The 19,010-nt window shown below is 36.0% G+C and overlaps 1 protein-coding gene across 1 annotated transcript; it reads right to left on the reverse strand.

Moving 5' to 3' along the window:
* Window positions 1–2,319: 2,319 nt before the first annotated feature.
* Window positions 2,320–18,337, reverse strand: rab40b (RAB40B, member RAS oncogene family). The gene is made up of 6 exons (XM_039665097.2): window positions 17,772–18,337; window positions 8,840–8,900; window positions 8,117–8,177; window positions 6,500–6,577; window positions 5,843–6,065; window positions 2,320–3,377 (listed from the first exon to the last, which is right to left on the reverse strand). The coding sequence occupies exons 1-6, from the start codon at window positions 17,935–17,937 to the stop codon at window positions 3,106–3,108; spliced, it is 861 nt and encodes a 286-aa protein (XP_039521031.1). The 5' UTR covers window positions 17,938–18,337; the 3' UTR covers window positions 2,320–3,105.
* Between the last annotated feature and the right edge of the window lie 673 nt (window positions 18,338–19,010).

Consider the following 19,010-nt stretch of genomic DNA (forward strand, 5'->3'; position numbering starts at 1 on the left):
GGATGCATGGAACACTGAAGCTCATGAATAAAAAGTTAACTTAGCATTTGTGTTGTAGCCCTTGCCGATATTTTTTTTAAAAACTATATATTCACAAAAATCAGTTGTAAGTGGATAGCCTGAATGTCTGTAGGGTAAAGCACTATATAGTGTTTTCAAACAGGTTTCCCAATCAATCCTCCTCATATGCCATTGCCATCGTAAAATAGACAGTTCCACCCCAAACTCATATTGGTTGAGCTAATTATGTAAAAAAAAAAATCAACCTACGAATATTAAACATGAAATATAAAGTATATCTTTAAACAATATATTTTATACTCATCTTGTGTTAACTTAGGGGTGGGCAAAAATTTAGATTTTTTCAATAATTCCATAAAATCCCAAAAGTGACTCGATGCAATATTTGAATAAAGTACATAAAAATCACACACACACACAAAGGCATCTCAGATAGGGTTTTACTGTGCAAACTGTCTTACAACTAAACCACAGCACACTGTCAGCACTATACTTGGATGTTGGATGTCTAGTCAACCATCATTAGCCATCCCTAATGTGTGTGAGAGCGATTTCCATAGTGTCCTTGCAACACGTTTATACCACAAACCTACACCTCAGTACATAAATGTAATACATTTTTGAGCTTATTAGCTTATAAGGATGAGGCAGGACACAACTGAAGGCCAAATGACCAGTCCAGAGGGGACTTATGGTTGTTCATGCATGAAATAAATAAATAAAAAAATTCTATAACTCCTAACATAACTCCTGTCTGACAGGTCCACTAATCCAAAGTGTCACTATGAGAGCATATGCATGTGCACATGCTTGTTCTCGACCTTCTATTAGCTGTTCGAGTCAGCCATTTGTCTTTCATTGACAGGGTCATTCACCCTGTGCCTTGAAGAGAGACGTGTCCTTATCATTCCATATCAGAATGATGTTATATCGCTAATACATGTGCAAGCCTGACAGTGTTACCAGATGATACCATATCCACCCCCCTCGGTACTACATCTAATATCATGTGGCAACATTTTGACAAATGGGTAAGAAAAATGGAAGAATATTACATTGCATCTATGTGACGATATTCTTTAAGGTAATAATTCATTTGAAAAATTGGCAACACTGAATGTAAGATAAGCGCAAGGCAAGACTGGAACTGGACAGACATCCACATTTTTACTTAATTGTCGAATATTGCTGGAAGGTTGCATGCAGGATCCAAAGCAGTGGCCAGTTGCATAAACTGCAGATTATACATTTATATTTTCCATTTAATTATTTTGCAGATGCTTTTATCCAAAGTGACTTACAAATGTGGAGAACAGAAGCAATCAAACTACCAATAGGGCAACAATATATAAGAGCTGTGACAAGTTCTTCTGACATCACTACGAAAACCCCCTTTTGGAACCTTTACTTTTAAAAGTGTCAAAAGATTGGTCTAATTTGAAGTTATATAAAAAGATTGGCCTTATATGAATCCGAAAGACGTGAATGGTTACCTCTTGGTTAACTGCTAGTTGGTCAAACTAATTCTTAAGACAGTCTTACAATATAGTGGCTACATGTATATGTAACTGGCTCCAGGTATTCAGCAGGTTTGAAAAGCTGGTCGTTTATACTGTTCTAAGCACATAGATGTGAGAAGTATGCCCTCTGCAGTTCATGTTCAGATGCATTTTTTGGAAACCAAATCCTATTGAAATACATTTAGTGTTCTCTTCACATATTAAGCGAAGATTATCCATAACATTAAAGTAAAAGATGTACCAATAAAGAATATTTTTTTCAAACATTTTTTTTAGTGTAGGCTACAGTGTATACATCATGACTATAACATATCTTTTTATCCTAAATATTTAAATGTGTATATGTTGTTAGTGAGCTTCTTTTTTTTACTAATTAAAAAAAAAAATCTAAACATTTTTATTGATCCTTTTTCTAGTTTTTATCTGATGTTGGCAGGCTCAAAATAAAAATAGTGAGTGCACATCAAAGTTAGGTTATTTTCCAAGTCTAGTACAGGGCCCAGTTTAATTTCATCTATTTGATTGGATCAAATCTTAAAAATGATTGGTTAAAAAAACGAAAAAAGAATTCTAAAATCAAATTAGACTATGTAATCCAGTCTTGGTTTTGATCTGGATCAAACATTCAGTTAGGAATAAGGTCTGCTCTGAATAAGGTCTATCCCTCCACTCTCGTCCACACAAAGAACAGCAAACCCAGTTCAAGACCACCTAAAAGATAACAAACATTGCCCTCTAGTGGACATAATGGTTGATAAAAGACAACATGAACTCTTGATTTTATCACTGATCTTTATTTCAAACCCGATATGACAGCATGTTAGAAATGTCTGTTTGCTTGCAGTTTAAATCTGAAATAGTAGCACTGATTTCAACGTGACAAATTAAGCCACATAAATCTCCCACGTCTTTGGTGTGTTTCCCATACAAACGTATTGTTTAATAACAATATTGGTAACAGATCAAGTGTATCACAATAATTAAGAATTCTAACAATGTAGTATCAAACTAAACAAATTATATACACAATACAAAGAGCTGTGTCGATCTCAACCTTGACTTTTCTCTCTAAGCCCCTGAAAAGTGTCTGAATAAAAGTATTAAAGAAAAATTAAGCTGGTATTACTTATCAGAAAAGTCCATTTTGAAAGTGATCACAAAAGAGGAAAGCTGTCTGTTTCTCCTGCTGGCTTGGTCCAAGTTCAGTAGCAAAAAGAGTCCTCCAGAGGAAAATGCAGTACCATCAATACATTTACAAGACAGAAGAACTTGTACATTTATTTAAACAATGCAGAGCATTATAAAGGCTTGGCAACACTTAAAACAGATCTTCTCTTGCGCTTCTCTCTGGCAATCCCAAGATTAGATATAGCCAGGAGGATGTGTTTCAAACAAACCAACATTGTGAACAAGTTTGGTCAAACACCTAATAAATCAAAGACTTCACGAGCCACAGTTCTCCATCCCGTTCTTGTTTATTGTAAGACTGTGGTGGCTTTGAACACTAGCTCCTTGTTTAAATTGCATTGTGAGTGTGTATTGTAAGTACAGCAACTGCATTGATCTACGATATCTTGCAGCTCGTCCGTGCGCAGTTCTGGGATGGGCTCAGTGGCGGATAGATGATTTTGGATTTTTTGGTTCCGTTCCTCTTTTTAGCGCTGCTGGCTATGACAGAGTAAGAACGTCCATGCATCATCCTGGCGTTGAGGCCGTTGGCCATAGAGAAGGACTTCAGATGGCTCTTTAAGGCAACGGGAAGTGGAAGTTTGTCCACAAGGTGCACTGGAGTGCAGGAAACGATAGAACGACAGCACAGGTCCTGCAGACTCAACACTGGACAAAAGAAAATAACAGGTTTTAGTAAAGCAAAGAACCTTAAAAAAACATCCTCAGTTTAGGTATGGACAAATGCAAGACTACAGGATAAATGTTAGATTTTTTTAAAATAAAATACTGCTCAAATCCAAAATTCAAATGTATATTAGCTAGCTACCTATCATCATATGTTTTAAAGGAATAGTTCACTTTGAAATGATATTTTTAGGTCAAACCGTTCTTGTCTGTCAGTCATATAATGGAGGTCTATCTATGGTCACCACCTCAAAGAGCATGCACAGAGAAGTCTAAATTAAACATGATTTAATGACTCGTAAATGTAAGTACACATTGATGGCCTAAGACACGAAACGAGCGACTTGTGTGAGAAAACGAACAGTATTTATATAGTTTTTACCTCTTGTAACCACAGCCACGTCCAAGTGATCTAAGGGTGCGGGTGCTTCGGTCTGCGCAAGCGCCGGAATTGATCTCTCGCGCATTTGCGAAAAAAAAATCAACGTTGTCTGTTAATATATCGAAATCGTCTTCCATTGCGATTTACTATATATCTAAATATGTTTACATTTTCACAGTGAAAGGTAACGCTTCCGTAACCTCTTTGTTAAACAATGAGTGACGTACACGCGCGAGAGATCACTTCCGGCGCTTGCACAGACCGAAGCGCCTGCGCCCTCAGATCACTTGGATGTGGTTGTGGTTACAAGAGGGTAAAACGATTTAAATACTGTTCGTTTTCTCACACAAACCGCTCGTTTCGTGTCTTGGGCCATCAATGTGTACTTACATTTACGAGTCATTAAATCATGTTTAATTTGGACTTCTCTGTGTATGCTCTTTGAGGTGGTGACCATAGAGCTGTCCTGCATTATATGACTGATAGACAAGAACGGTTTGACCTAAAAATATCAAAATTGAAAATACTGTGGAAACAAAGACACCTACATCTTGGATGCCCTTGAGGTAAGCTAAAACATATCAAAAATTAATTTCAAAGAGAACTATCCCTTTAAAACAGTTTGTTTTGCAAGGATGAAGTCATGCAATGAAAACAAGAAGCGGTTTTATCATATTCCTTGGCCTTTAAATAATCTCCAGTCAAAATAAACTTATGATGCTTTTATCCAGTAAATGTTTTCATACCGCTTGATCTTGCTCCTACAAGCTTTTTTTTAAGCATAAAGCAAAGCTATGATTATTAAGACAAATGTGCTGTGGGGGCGGAATGCCATAACAATTGATATTTGAACACTGGGTGTCTCTGCTGTGACCAGTATTAAGTCTCAAAGTTTTACATACTTCAGGTTTCTAAAGCGTTTATTTGGTCTATACATAATTGCAGCATTGGTCTGAGAAAAAAACAAAACATGTATGGTTGTTGTTTATGTGGTCATTCTAAGAAAAGGCAGTACTAAAAGGTCTGACAGCATTCCTTAATGCATCATCTCATGTCAAAAGCATTTATGGTGAAGCTTGTTTAATTCCCTGAGAACACATTTCCAGCCTCAGCAACATAATGAGTCATAAGGAGATGTTGATGGAAGTGCAGTGAAATAACAACAATGGTATTGTACCATTGACTACTGTAGAGATTTATCTGTCTTTTGTCTATTTTATATGACTTAATTACTTACGTGTCAGTTACATTTACATATAGTTGTAACAGGTATGGACATTTATCTAAGTGACATTTTTACTACAAAAATGATTAATTTTTATTTTTGGCAATAGAAGTATAACATATTAATTTAATTTTAATATTGTGATCTAATATAATAATATAATACAACATAATAATATAATATAATATTTCCTGTATCAGACATCAGAACTCAAGAACTAAGGCGGCAAGATGCTAGCAGACATAAAATTGTTTGTCCTTCACAAATCATCAGATTTCCTCTTTAACACACGGTATTTTTTTTTTGTATTTAATGTTGTATTTCTGTACTAAACCTCCACTAAACATACTGTATATGAATAAATCATTTCACTTAGTTTCTCAACTACTATAATAGTGAAGGATTTGTTTAAATTATTTTTACTTCCTGGTTTATTACACAATATGTGCAAACATGTAAACAATGGTACTCCAATCTTATACTGTAGAGTATTTAACAATGTGTTTTGTGACTAACTTGTAATGTAAAAACATACTGTAATCATGAGAACAATATTGAGAATGCAAACAGTTGGATAGAAATACACAGTATTTCATAGGAATATTGTCTAACTTATACACCTTTAGAGATTCCCCAAAATATAAAAAGTCCGGATGCCTTCTACAGTGGATATAAAAAAAAAAAAAAGTCTTTCCTGTAAAGGAAAATATTACTCTGTTGTAAACTCACTGAAGTTTCTATTTACCCAAGAAACAGTTTGAAAACAATTAAATACATCTGATAATTACAAAGTTATATATATATGTACATGTATGAATCATGACAATAGAGGCTTGTTACCTTTATTGGGTCTCCAAAGTCGCTCCATACCATGCCTCATGAGCACAATTCGGGCCAGCTCAGTGAAGGACTCAGTAATGTTAAAGTTACAGAGAGGGCTGACTTCGAAGAATGTGACACCTAGTCGCTCTGCAAAGGCTTGGGCGTGCTCAGTCGTCACCTGCCGCTTATAGGCCAGGTGAAGCCTGTTTCCCACCAGGATCTTGGGAACACCTGGTGCGTGCTGGGTAAAAATAAAACAGTACATCAATGGTTATAAATGATCTCTTTAGAACATTATTGGTTTCCTGATGCGTTTGATATTTATGTCAAGACAATCGCTTTATTAATAAAGCAATTTTGAAACAACTTGCACAGTCAGTGTACGTAGTGCGCATAATCAGCCCCCTGCTATCGACACAGATTAGTTACAAAGCCTCTGTTATTATCATTTATAATTGCAACAATAATAATCATAACCAAGTTGCATAAAACAGCCCATTTCCTGATTTATGGAGATACACATCTATTTTAGCACCTTCTCAAGATGATTAGCGCTTTAATCAGATCTTCAATTCCAAAACCACTAGTATGAGACCTCATGTCTGTTTATACCCAGATTGCACATCAGGTTTAACATGCTTATTACTCCAAATACTACAGTAGTTCTGATTTTACCTCATCAATCTCTTTAATCCATCTGTCGATGCCATCAAAAGACCACCGGTTTGTAATGTCATATACAAGGATAACACCCTGTGAGAAACAAATTGTGTTAGTTACATAGTTTGATACTTAAATGCATTTTCAATTCAAAATTTGCTTTTGAGTTTGACTTAAATAAACAACACATTCATCCTCATCTCAGATAATAAGGAATCGTTTTTCAAAGTCAATGTGGTACTGGAAGTAGTACTATTTATCATCTCATATTGTATGTGACTGAAATTGCTGGCAAAGAAGTTTATAATGTAATGTCAATAAAAATTGTGTGGCATTGCTCCAAAAGTTGCTGTATCTGTGTTTGCCAGAACAAGGAAATGTCATGTCAACAATACCAGTCCACTTATGGCAAGCCGTTTTAGCTTTTATTCATTTCCAGGATATGAATTCTTGATATCAAGAATTCAATTCTTGATATCAACAATTACATTTTTTGATATCAACAATTGAATTCTTGATATCAAAAAATGTAATTGTTGATATCTGTAATTGTATTTTCACAAGTGAAATTTCACTATAGGCTGCCATTCAAAATAAATTGTTGATATCAAGAATTGATTTTTACTAGAAGAAATATCATTTTTGATATCAATAATTACATTGTTATTAGTAGAAATACGAATTCCTGATATCAATAATTAAATTGTCACTAGTTGAAATGTCTATTCTTGATATCAACAATTCAATTGGTACTAGTAAAAATGATAATTTTTGATATCTGAAAATGTATTTTATTTCAGATAACTAAAATGGCTTTCTTACTAGAAACAATCACATTCATGATATCAGAAATTAACATTGTCACTAGTAAAAATTTAATTATTGATATCAAAAATAAAGGTTTTTACTAGTAATAATTTTATTTCTGATATGTGAAATTGGAATTTCAACTAGTAAGAAATCAATTATTGATATCAACAACTGGTTTTGAATGGCAGCCTATGGTGACATTTCACTAGTGAAAATGTAATTGTTGATATCAATTGTTGATGTCAATCCTGGAAATGAATAAAAGTTAAAACGGCTTGCCAAAGTCCACTCCGATTTACAGCATACCACACTTTCAACAGGAACTGCTGATCTTTGGGTGTGGTGTTTAACAACTGTCTGGGAACACTGGGATTTCAGAGATATTCAACAGCCCATTTCCTAAAGTCTATTTGTCTACATAATTGTACATTTATTTAAATCTTTACAGTTTTAAATGAATAATTATGAATAAAATAATTTAAAAGTATACATTTAAAACAAATACGTTACTCACAAACCCAAAAAATAGTGACTGATTAAATTATTTCCCACTATTTTACGTTTAAAAAATAAAAAAATATTATATATATATATATATATATATATATATATATAAATATATAGAATTATGAATAGAATATTTTTTTCAATTCTATATAAATTATTTCAAATAAAGTAAATAATTATGAATAATTTTAAGTTTTTTATTGAATTTATTTGAATTTATATTAAAATATTGTAAATAATTAAGTTAAATTGTTAAATACAAAAATTGTATTGTTTTTTTGTAAAGTGTTTTTATCATTTTTTTTGCGGTTATACCTGTGCTCCTCTGGAATATGAGCGGAATATGGTGCAGAATCTGCCTTGTCCTGAGGTGTCCCTTCAAAAACAATACAACACAGAGGGTCCGCATCACAAAGAACACATTCATCTTACTTCTGTTCTTCAATACGTCTGTAGCTATTGTCTTTGCCTCTGCCTGGTGACACGAGGAGCTCTCTGTGGTTGGTGCCAGGGCAGCAGACTTTGAGTAGGAGCAGTGAAATGAATCATTCACCATCCAGGGCTGAGCGCAGCACCAAGATGTGCCAGTCATGTTCCAGTGGGTAGGACTGGAGCATCACAAACACTTCGCTCGAAAATGCTTTGTCTGTCAGGGCCAGATTATCAATAATTGATTCCAGATTCTTGCAAAAAGCTCAGTTCTCTTGAAATGTGCCAGAATTTATAAACAACTTCTAGGCATGACTAGTGGGATTGACTTTTTTCACTGGAAGTTTATTGAGGAGTGCTTTAATTAACATAGCCAGACGTTTGGCATGCTCACTTCATATTTTGGAAACCAAAAGGACCTCATTGAGAGTACACAGGCGTGATGGAAACTTTAATCTGTCTTCATGCTCGGTTTGAGTTCAAGAAGATATCAGGAAGAAATCAAGCTGAAACGTATCAGTTTAACATGTATTTCAAGGAGCTGTCAGGTGCTGCAGTCATGGGTTTCCGGTTTAACAGAAAAAGTAATTGTGTTGTAAAGCAACTCACCAAAGCTGGAGCTTGACTCTGCGTCCATCAAGGAGTATGGTAGTTGTCTTGTAGTCAATGCCTACAAGTGAAAAAGAAATAACCAAATTGCTTAAAGGTGAAGTGTGTAATTTATGCAGCACTAGTATCACCAAATGTAGTCGCAAAAGTGACCGTTTTCGAACAGGTTTCCTACACAAACAAACCAATGTACATTTATCTCTTCAGACCCTGAGTCCATTGAAATGGATAACACATGGTATTTGGTTTAAATTTAAAACAGTCTTTTTTAAATAATAAAAGCTTTCCTCACTGATTGGGCCCTAATCAACCAATCACAATGAAGATATGACCCCTCACTTAATCTGATTGAGCTTCAGGCATCACAAAAGACAGGCATGGCTAACTGATTAGGCAGGAGAAGTAACGCCTTGTTTATATACTTCCCCCTGGCTCCGTACTGTACTCATTTTCATGAACTCATGTACTCAGAGTTGTATATGATATGCATGTTTATATATCATGTTTATATTTTTTTAATTGAAGTGAAGTATGTACATTTTATTGTGTATAGCCCAACCAGGGACAGGAGTTTGCTATATTCTTTATATGCAGCGCTTCAGTGACAAGCTTTGTTTTGACACTATGTTTGTTTGCATTGTCTGTCAAACAAAACAAAACAAAAACATGTATAACACTAAATGATGAAACGTGTATATATAGCTCTTAAATATTTTTAATTTCATTAAACATTTTCATTTAATTTTATGAATATTTTTAATGAAACATGGACCTTTATTTTCATTATAAAGACTTATTTTTGCTATTGTAGGGTTGTTTTATAAATGTAATTCAGACAAGCGAATAATAACAGCAAATGGAAAAAAAGCAACAGCTGTAGAGTGGTCCAGTGAGAGTTAGAATATTATGTTGAAATAAAGATTGCATTTATAGTCTTCACCAATATTACAGTTACAATGTCCCTCTTTAGATCATAAATTTGGATGACAGCAACTATGATTAAGTGATGTCTGTTGTTATGAACCTAACACTTGAGGATGTCTGGGCTAGGATTGGAAAGCTTTAGTGTCACCTCCATGGGGGTTCCAGGTTCCACACACATACACACTGGCATTCTGAACGCTCTTTCTCCTTTAGGGAATTTCAGAGCTTATCACACATTCCACTGCGATGAGAAAGAAATCCAACACTGAAAATATACATGCTATCACTAAAGAATGGAATCAAGTGAACCAAACACAATCCCAAGTCTCCCTGTGAACTGTGAGGTCACTCTTAAGGAATTGCAGCATATCAAAATGGTGAGCTGTAACCACCATGTTCTGTATAATAATAAAGATATAAAGTTCTTCATGAAAAATGATGCATTAGTTCTGTTTGGAGTCACAAGGACTACATCTACAATACTTAATAAATGCAAATGCAAATTATTTACGTGATACAACAGGTTATTATTAATATGCTTCAATAATATCTGTCAACTTGATTAGGTCAGAGAAATATTTACTATATTTAAAATATGGGGTTGGTGAGATTTTTAAAGAGTAACTAAACATTAATAATAATAACTTTTTTAGTTAATGATCTGTAAGAATGGATCTTTATTAATACCAGTCATTGATTCGAGTAACTTTTTTGACATTTGTGTATAAAGTGTTTTATTTCTACAATATATGGTGTAAAAACGTCTTACTGCTGCCCTCTTCAGGTTGGACGTTGGCTACTGCACTTGAATTTTCCTATTGGATGTTCCGCACTTCGTGACGTACCCAGGTTTCAGCTCACCATGCGAGCTATGCCCTTGGCAGTATAAAAACCAGCTTGTTTCGTCAAAACCACTGTAGCGAGTCAGGAGTTGGAATTGCGAGTATTGAAAACGATCAGGATAGAGTGTTTTAGCATCTATTTCGTCCCCTCTATCTCCACTGGGGTCAGCCCACTTTTTCAGCATTTTCAAATATTGCCAGTGGGTGGAGTCAGGCTCTGACCAGGGGTTTAGTTACCATTTAAAATACGTCTCGTATAAAGGCTGCATTTATGTGATGAAAAAGCTTTGCTGTGATGGCAAAGCTGAATTTCTGATATTAATTACTCCGGTCTTCAGTGTCCTTCAGAAATCAATCTTAAATGTTGATTTGGTGCTCAAGAAACATTTTCTTATTATTATCAATGTTGAATAGAATACCGTAGATAGTTAAAGCTGCAGTCCAATGTTTTTCTTCTTTTTCGCCATCTCTGTTCGAAATCTGCAGTTGCAGTCATTCGCGGAATTATCAATTTAACGCGAGTTGTAATACGACACGGCATGGCGTGGATGAACACGATGTTTGAGGAGAGTGTGCAGCTGTCAGTCACCGCATTGAATATGGATACTGGCATTCAGAATCACAGATTATTCTTTTTGGAAGTATGACAAACACAATAATTTTCACCAGAAAATGTCATCTGAACAAGTAACATCCACTTTTGTAATGGTTCTTCTGACATTGCAGTAAATCGCGCTGATTCAATCTAAAAATCGCTTATCATATCAGGCAAAACCGTGCAAATTATACTTTGTTCTCAAATTGTTAAAGTCAACAACGTCAGCATTCCGTGACTACATGTAATGTCCTTCCGATATGTATGCTTGTTTTAGCAAGAGGCCAGTTGCAGTCTTTTTTTTTTCTGTAGTCACTCCGAAGTCTTTTGCATTTTACAGCGAGTGAATCTCTAGTTGTCACTGGTGATTGTCGTTTGAACCTTTCTGGATCCGCCATCAAATTGATAAGTTTAATTATATCAAGTGCTGTGAGAAAAGACCATAAATCTCCACCTCCAACATCCTCACACGCAATATAGCCTACTAGCCGAGACTCCTTCTTTATGTGTACAGTTGTGACATGCTCGAATCTCCTGTGGAAATCTACCAGTACCACTGGAATTAAAAACATTATTACAAGCTCACCACTTTGAATCGAGCTAAGAGCAGATAGTTTTGAACACTGTCTGGCACCCCCCAGAAAAAAGCTATACGGACTGCTTTAAAAATGACAGCATTTATTTAAAATATAATGTGTTTGTTAAAGTTTAAGCCACAGTCACTTTTGATCAATTTAATGTGTCCATACTGAATAAAAGCATTTATTTTGTTAAAAATGTAGCAATTTATTTTGTTAAAAATGTAGCAATAAATTCTTAAGATAATTAGATGATTCTTCATACTAAAGTACAAAAATATCATCAAATAAACATGATCAGCGCTTACATCATATTTTCCACCACTAAATAAATCTTTTATCAAGCTTTTGATAAAAGGCTTATTGTGAATTATTTAATTCAACGTGATGCAGTTAGACAAATATTGTATAACATCAGCTTGTACTGTTTTTTTTTCTTTATAAAAATGTCTGCCTGTAGGATGCAGTCTTCCTGTTTGTGTGGGCAAGCTCTGATTCATCCTGACAGATTTTTTTCACACTAACTCTTTCTGTCTCCCCGCGCAATTACCCTGCTCTGCACCTCTCCTCACCTCCCTCACAACAACCAGCAGCGAGCCATAGACCTTTTCTGATGGGATGACACATACGCCGGATCAACGGGAGTCAGTGGATGAGGATGAAGCCTCCGTGGATAATGGTGTTCAAAACCTAGAGCTTAGGGAGAAACAGTTTGCTAACACTTACTGATCCATCCCCATGAAATTTAAAGTCTTGAAATTATACTCAAACCAAATATACTGCAAGCTGCTTTCTTGCATGTGGAGATGTGGTTGACCTGAAAATAACATCAAACAGATCAGCCAGAATTTAACAGCTTAATTAAACTCCTATATAGACTCCTGTATTTAAAGATAAAAAAACCTGACAAATTTCACATAGAGTGGGGAGAACAACAAGTATTTGATACACTGCCGATTTTGCAGTTTTCCCCATTTACAAAGCATGTAGAAGTCTGTGATTTTATCATAGGGACTCTTCAACTGTGAGTTACGGAATCTAAAATCCAGAAAATCACATTGTATGATTTTTAAGTAATTCATTTGCATTTGATTGCATGGCATAAGTATTAGATCCAGTTTGATCACCTACCAACCAGTAAGTCTTTTTGATTAAGTGTGTGGACAGGTGTCTTTTATACAGATGGTATCAAACATCAGTTAATACATGTTGGAGTGGACACCTGTCCACTCAATCAAACAGGCCAAACATAGCCAAGAACAGAGAGCTATGAAAAGACATCAGGGATAAAATTGTAGACCTGGAAAAAATGGAAGGCTGGGATGGGCTACGGGACAATAGGCAAGCAGCTTGGTGAGAAAGCAACAACAGTTTGCACAATCATTAGAAAATGCAAGAAGTTCAAGATGATGGTCAATCTCCCTTGATCTGGGGATCCATGCAAGATCTCACCTCGTGGGCATCAATGATTCATGAGGAAGGTGAGGGATAAGCCTAGAACTACATGGCAAGACCTGATCAATGACCTGAAGAGAACTGGGACCAAAGTCTCAAAAAAAAAAAAAAAAAAAAAACATTAATAACCCACCATCATGGATTCAAATCCTGCAGTGCAAGGATTTGACTCAACGTCCCCCTGCTCAAGCCAATACATGCCCAGGCCTGTCTGAAGTTTGCCAATGACCATCTGTGGATGATCACGAGGAGGACTGTGAGAAGGTCATCTGATCTGATGAGACAAAAATAGAGCTTTTTGGTCTAAACTCCACTCGCCGTGTTTGGAGGAAGAAGAAGGATGAGTACAACCCCAAGAACACCATCCACACTGTGAAGCATGGAGGTGGAAACATAATTCTTTGGGGATGCTTTTTTTGCAAAAGGCGAACTGCACTGTATTGAGGAGAGGATGGATGGGGCCATGTGTCGCGAGATGAATGCTTCTGTAAGAAGCATCTCAAGTTCCTGGAGTGGCCTAGCCAGTCTCCAGACCTGAACCCAATAGAACGTTTTTGGAGGAAGCTGAAAGTCTGTATTGCCCAGCGACTTTCCCGAAACCTGAGGGATCTGGAGAAGGTCTGTATGGAGTGGGCCAAAATCCCTGCTGCATAGTGTGTGCGTGCATGAAAACCTGGTCAAGAACTACAGGAAACGTATGATCTCTGTAATTGCAAACAAATGTTTTTGTACAAAACATTAATGTCTTCTTTTCTGAGGTATCAAATACTTATGTCAAGCAATAAAATGCAAATGAATTCATTAAAAATCATGCAATGTGATTTTCTGGATTTTTGTTTTAGATTCACAGTCACTTTCAGTTAAAGAGTACCTGATAAATATTCCAGACTACATGCTTTGTAAGTGGGAAAACCTGCAGTGTATCAAAAACTTGTTATCCCCACTGTATGTTTGCAAAAAAAAAAATACATGGAGATAAACACTTGAGTCATATCAGTATCATAGAGAGAGAGAGAGAGAGAGAGAGAGAGAGAGAGAGCCATATAAGATACTTACTTTTACGTTGGATGTGATTAATCACGATTAATCGATTTGACAGCACTAGTGATTATTTAAAATTCAATATTATTTTTTTATCAATTAAAAATAAAATACTAAAAACTCAATTCTATAAATGAATTTATGCATCATAGCAGTAAAATATACAGAGTGAAAAATCAATGTACCTTTTCAGATTTGCTAAAGATTATTAGTGTTTTGAAATATAAAAGTAAGTGAGTGTTGGATGATGGTAATCTAAATGTAAAAATAGGACAAAAGAGGATGCAAAAATAAACATTCATTACCAAAACATTGACCAAAACCAATAAATTACAAAAACCTAATGCTGGCCAATAAACAATATGGCACCCATAATTGCAAGAGTCGCTTTTGTGTGATGCTGCAAGGTGTCAGTATAAATCCAAGAAGTTAATTCAACATAAACTAAACACATATTTGGTGATCATTTAAAATTAGATGTGATCTAAGACAATACAACATAAAGAATAAACTGTACTTCAACCCCTCACAGCCTCATTTTCATTTGTGCAAAATTAAATATGCCGTCTACCCTGATTAAGCTCCACAGACATTACATAACCATAAACACACTGAGCAAGACATCAGCCAGTTCGTTATTTATAAGACAGTGGGATAAATGTTTTAGTGGCACAGAAGTGATTTCTCTCTTGGTGAAGAACAGCTGCAAAGCTTCAACTGTCATTGTTTCTTTAAAACCAAGAGTCAATGCTCCCTTTTCATCGTTCAATCAAACAAATGGCTTGAGATGTTCATGAAAGTGTTTAGATAAACATCAGAATGTTCCACTCCTTTATCGCCACATTTGCCAGCAAAGCCTGGCTGCATCCTTATTCCCCTCAGCCGCATTTCGCTCAGCAGTCAGAGAGCACAGTTACGTAAGAGCTTTGGCCAGTAGTAATAATCTCTATAAACAGAAATTCCAACAGAGACTTCTGCTGGCAAGAGTATAAGGCAAGAGCTTTCCCTGTCAAAACATAATGCAGTTTATCGACCATGTACATGTATGCACTTATAAGGAATTTTGTGAGTTGTTCTCAAGGTTATGATGCAAAATAAATACAAAAGTTATAGAATATGGCAGAATAGGATGTAGAAAATGTTCTGAATCTGGTAAGCAATGTAAACAGCAAAAAGCTCCAGCAGTAGTCTATTAATTGCTTGCATACCCAATGTCCTTGAATCTGTTTTCTAAGTATTAGCATCCTGGCAGGGCTGTTTACTGGCCCAACGGCGGCACTATTTTTTTCTAGAGAGTATGTAAATGAATGTAGTATGAAGTCACTTTCACAAGCCTGCATTGGGGTATTAAATTTTCATCACTGTTGAGCTAGAAATGAGCAACTAGAGAAGAGTTTAAAGTCAACATGAAAACTTAACCCCACTTACTTTCTTAATGCACATTCCTGATCTTATTATGACTTAGTAATCAATGCACTTTATTTTTGTAATGATTAATCAAAATGCTTATTTGTTGACAACACTTAAGATGTTCATTTTGGTTTAGAAAGTCAGCTTTTCACAATCCACAAAAGTCCAGCAAGTCCTACGCTATCTCACGACCAATTCGTGGGAATTCGACGAATGATTAAAACGTGTCTAATTCGTACGACCTCACTCGTACGAATTCGTCTAAACCCACGTGATGGGTAGGTTTAGGGGCGGGGTAAGGGGTAGGTCATTCATATGAATTCATACAAATTGGCCAATTCGTAAAATATGTACGATTTAGCAAAATTGTACTAATTCATACGAGTGAGGTCATATGAATTGTTACGAATTAGCCACTTTTTAATCATTCGTCGAATTCGTACGATTTGGTCGTGAGCTCGGGTTGGCAAGTCACATGTAGTAATAGTCCTGTCCAGTGATTCAAAAGGTATTTAAGGGTTCTTGTTCTAAAGATTTTTTTTGTTCCTTCTATAACCTGTTGCCCCTCTTAAAGTGGCTGGCATTGCATCCTCAGCTGCTTGTATAAGTGAGTACACAACTGTGCAAGCCACCCAGATCTCAGTCAGCCTCTGACCCTATAAAGAACAGGTTGACTGGTGTTGTCAAGTCCACAGTTTTCCTGCTGTACTGGGACAGTTTTACACTGTTGCCGTGGGTTGTTTTTGTAGACCCCCCTGAACACAGGACACCCGTACATCCTAATTTAGCTGAGTTAGACATTTTCTTGGGTCAATATTTTTTGTTGACCCTGGAACAATATTCCTGCCCGAAAATATATTCCTAACCATAAGTTATATGGTTATGGTATCCCTAAAAATTAAAAATGACAGGTGAATAACACTGATGTAGAAGAACCTAACCTTGGTTGTAAGCCTAATCTTGACATAAACTGGAATACATAAACATAAATTGGGATGCTGTTACAGAATCAACAAAGATGTTGATCAATGAACATGTAGCACTTGGTGAAATCAGGATCTGCTGTATCAGCAATTGAGCTAGTTAAGTTGCGCAGACTCTGTGATTGGTTGTCAATGTACTCGCTAAATTTACATAACATTTAAATTTATTAATTTAGCTGAAAGCAACTTTCAATTGCTATATATGTCAGAGGTCGCACGCCTCTTTAGACACATTGGTGTCTCTCATTCGAACCCGGGTCTCTCACACCAAGGGCATGTGTTTTATCCACTGCCATCACCACCCCAGTGTAATCTAAGCTGTTAAAATGAGACTCAAAATTTCCATCAGACCTAGGACTTTGACAAAATGCTGTGACAATGAAAACCGTGCGCATGAAGCATATTGTTCCTCCTGTTCAAGCATGCATGGTGAAATACAATAAAACCCGTGAAAGCATTCTGAAGAAATGGAAATTGCTAAGAATCACCAGACCTAAAAGAGTCACACTGAGAGCTGATTGGTACTTAGTTAATAAGTGATACATAAGTCATTACGTGTAAAGATGTTGTGATTTGTTAGTTATGTGATACCAGCCACTTGTTTCCGGTCTTTTAGACAAGGTGCATGAAAATATTGAGCTGTGAAAGCCCAAAGGGGCGGGGAGTTCACTACAGTTGATTTTGTCCCCTGGGAAGAGTTTTCCAGAACAGGGAGAAACTCATAACTACAAACTACTGAGCTGCAAATAAGAGCTGGGCAGGCTGGGGCTAGATGAGCAATGTGATTTTATTGTTTAAAATATGGGTCATATTTACTGCAATAATAAATTAAACATTTAAAATAAATGTACTTCAGTGGACAATCGTTCTATTTTGTATAAGTTGTCTATATTGACTAGATTTCACAGTTTATAACTGTGTTGATGTAGTTATGATGCTTGGCATGCTTTTTTGTAACATTTTTGCAAGTAGTCTGGACAACATGATACATGATAAAAACGTTAAAAAGACTACAATCCAATGACTCTATTATCATAGATTCACCTGAAATTGCATACTGTCCAAATTTAGTCTCCTTTGTACAATACAAGGATCATAACTTACCCATATTGTATCCATAGGGTGATTCACTGGATCCATCCTGCAGACTGGCCAGTATTTCCCCTTTCCCCACATCACTGTCTCCAACCAGCAGGAATTTCAGGAGGAAATCATAAGCTTTTGCTGGGCTGCTCCTGTGATTCATCTTCACATCAGCCCGATGACCCATTCTGATGCATCATGTAACTGTCCCTTGATGGACTTGTGTTCAATTTCTCAAGCCACCAGAACTGAACAATATTGCCGTTCTAAAAAAAACAAACCTGCGTATTCTTAACTAGTCTTTTCTGTTTTTAAAATGTCACATTCAGTACATTACTTAAGCTGTCCTATTGTTCAAAGATTCGGGTTGTGGATCCAATGATGCTGTTGCGTCACATTTGTAGGTAAATAAAGACCCTGATTTGTTTAGAGTATAGTAACATAAGGCAAGTGACTCTTTTTAAATTAGATGTTTATACTTGTAAAATAAATGTTAATCTTAATAAGACTCCTGATGTTTTTTTTTTTTTATCTTTGTAGTTCGAGCAAACCTAGTCCATTGAGCTCTCTGGCAGGATCCATCTCTTCTATCAGCCTGCCTAAACAGAAAAATGTAAGTTCATCCTTAGATTTTCCTTGATTGGTTCCTGTGTGGAGTTGCTAGGGCAGCTCTCTTTGTTTATTGGACAGTACGCGCGTCCATTAAATCGCCTAAACGCCCATTTTGTGTTGGAGAGGGTGTGGCCAATCTGCTGTTTTGATCCTATAAACGCTGATGACAGATCAGCCACCGTACGTTCATCCATTTAGGTTTTGTCGCGCGGACGGTGGCTCAGCTGATTCTGGGTCAGCGCTCCACCGCGCCTCAAGCGCGTGCTCGGGTTTGTTGTTTTCCGGGGCACGAAGAATTACGTAGTGCTTTAATGACGTAATATTATTGTAGTTTCTAGACAGGTTACTGTAGTTCATCTCTTCTTCTAAAACCACAATACTTTATAACTGTAAGTTTGATAATAAACGGCAATATCAAATCAATTAATGCGTGTTAGTTCTTTTGTATATTTTTACTATGATAGTGCATCAGGTTTTCAGTCTTTACAAACATTGCAGTCAAAACTATTAATTTACTTCACTATACTGTTTCTAACACTATTATAATACATCCACTATTATGACTACATTTACAGATCAATATTTAGAAAAATAGAATTTAAAATGTCTTATGGACCCCCTGCATCAACCATGATCTCATTTTGTGAC

This window comes from Pimephales promelas, chromosome 17 (assembly GCF_988280905.1).
Source record: "Pimephales promelas chromosome 17, fPimPro1.hap1.1, whole genome shotgun sequence".
NCBI classification, from domain to species: domain Eukaryota; kingdom Metazoa; phylum Chordata; class Actinopteri; order Cypriniformes; family Leuciscidae; genus Pimephales; species Pimephales promelas.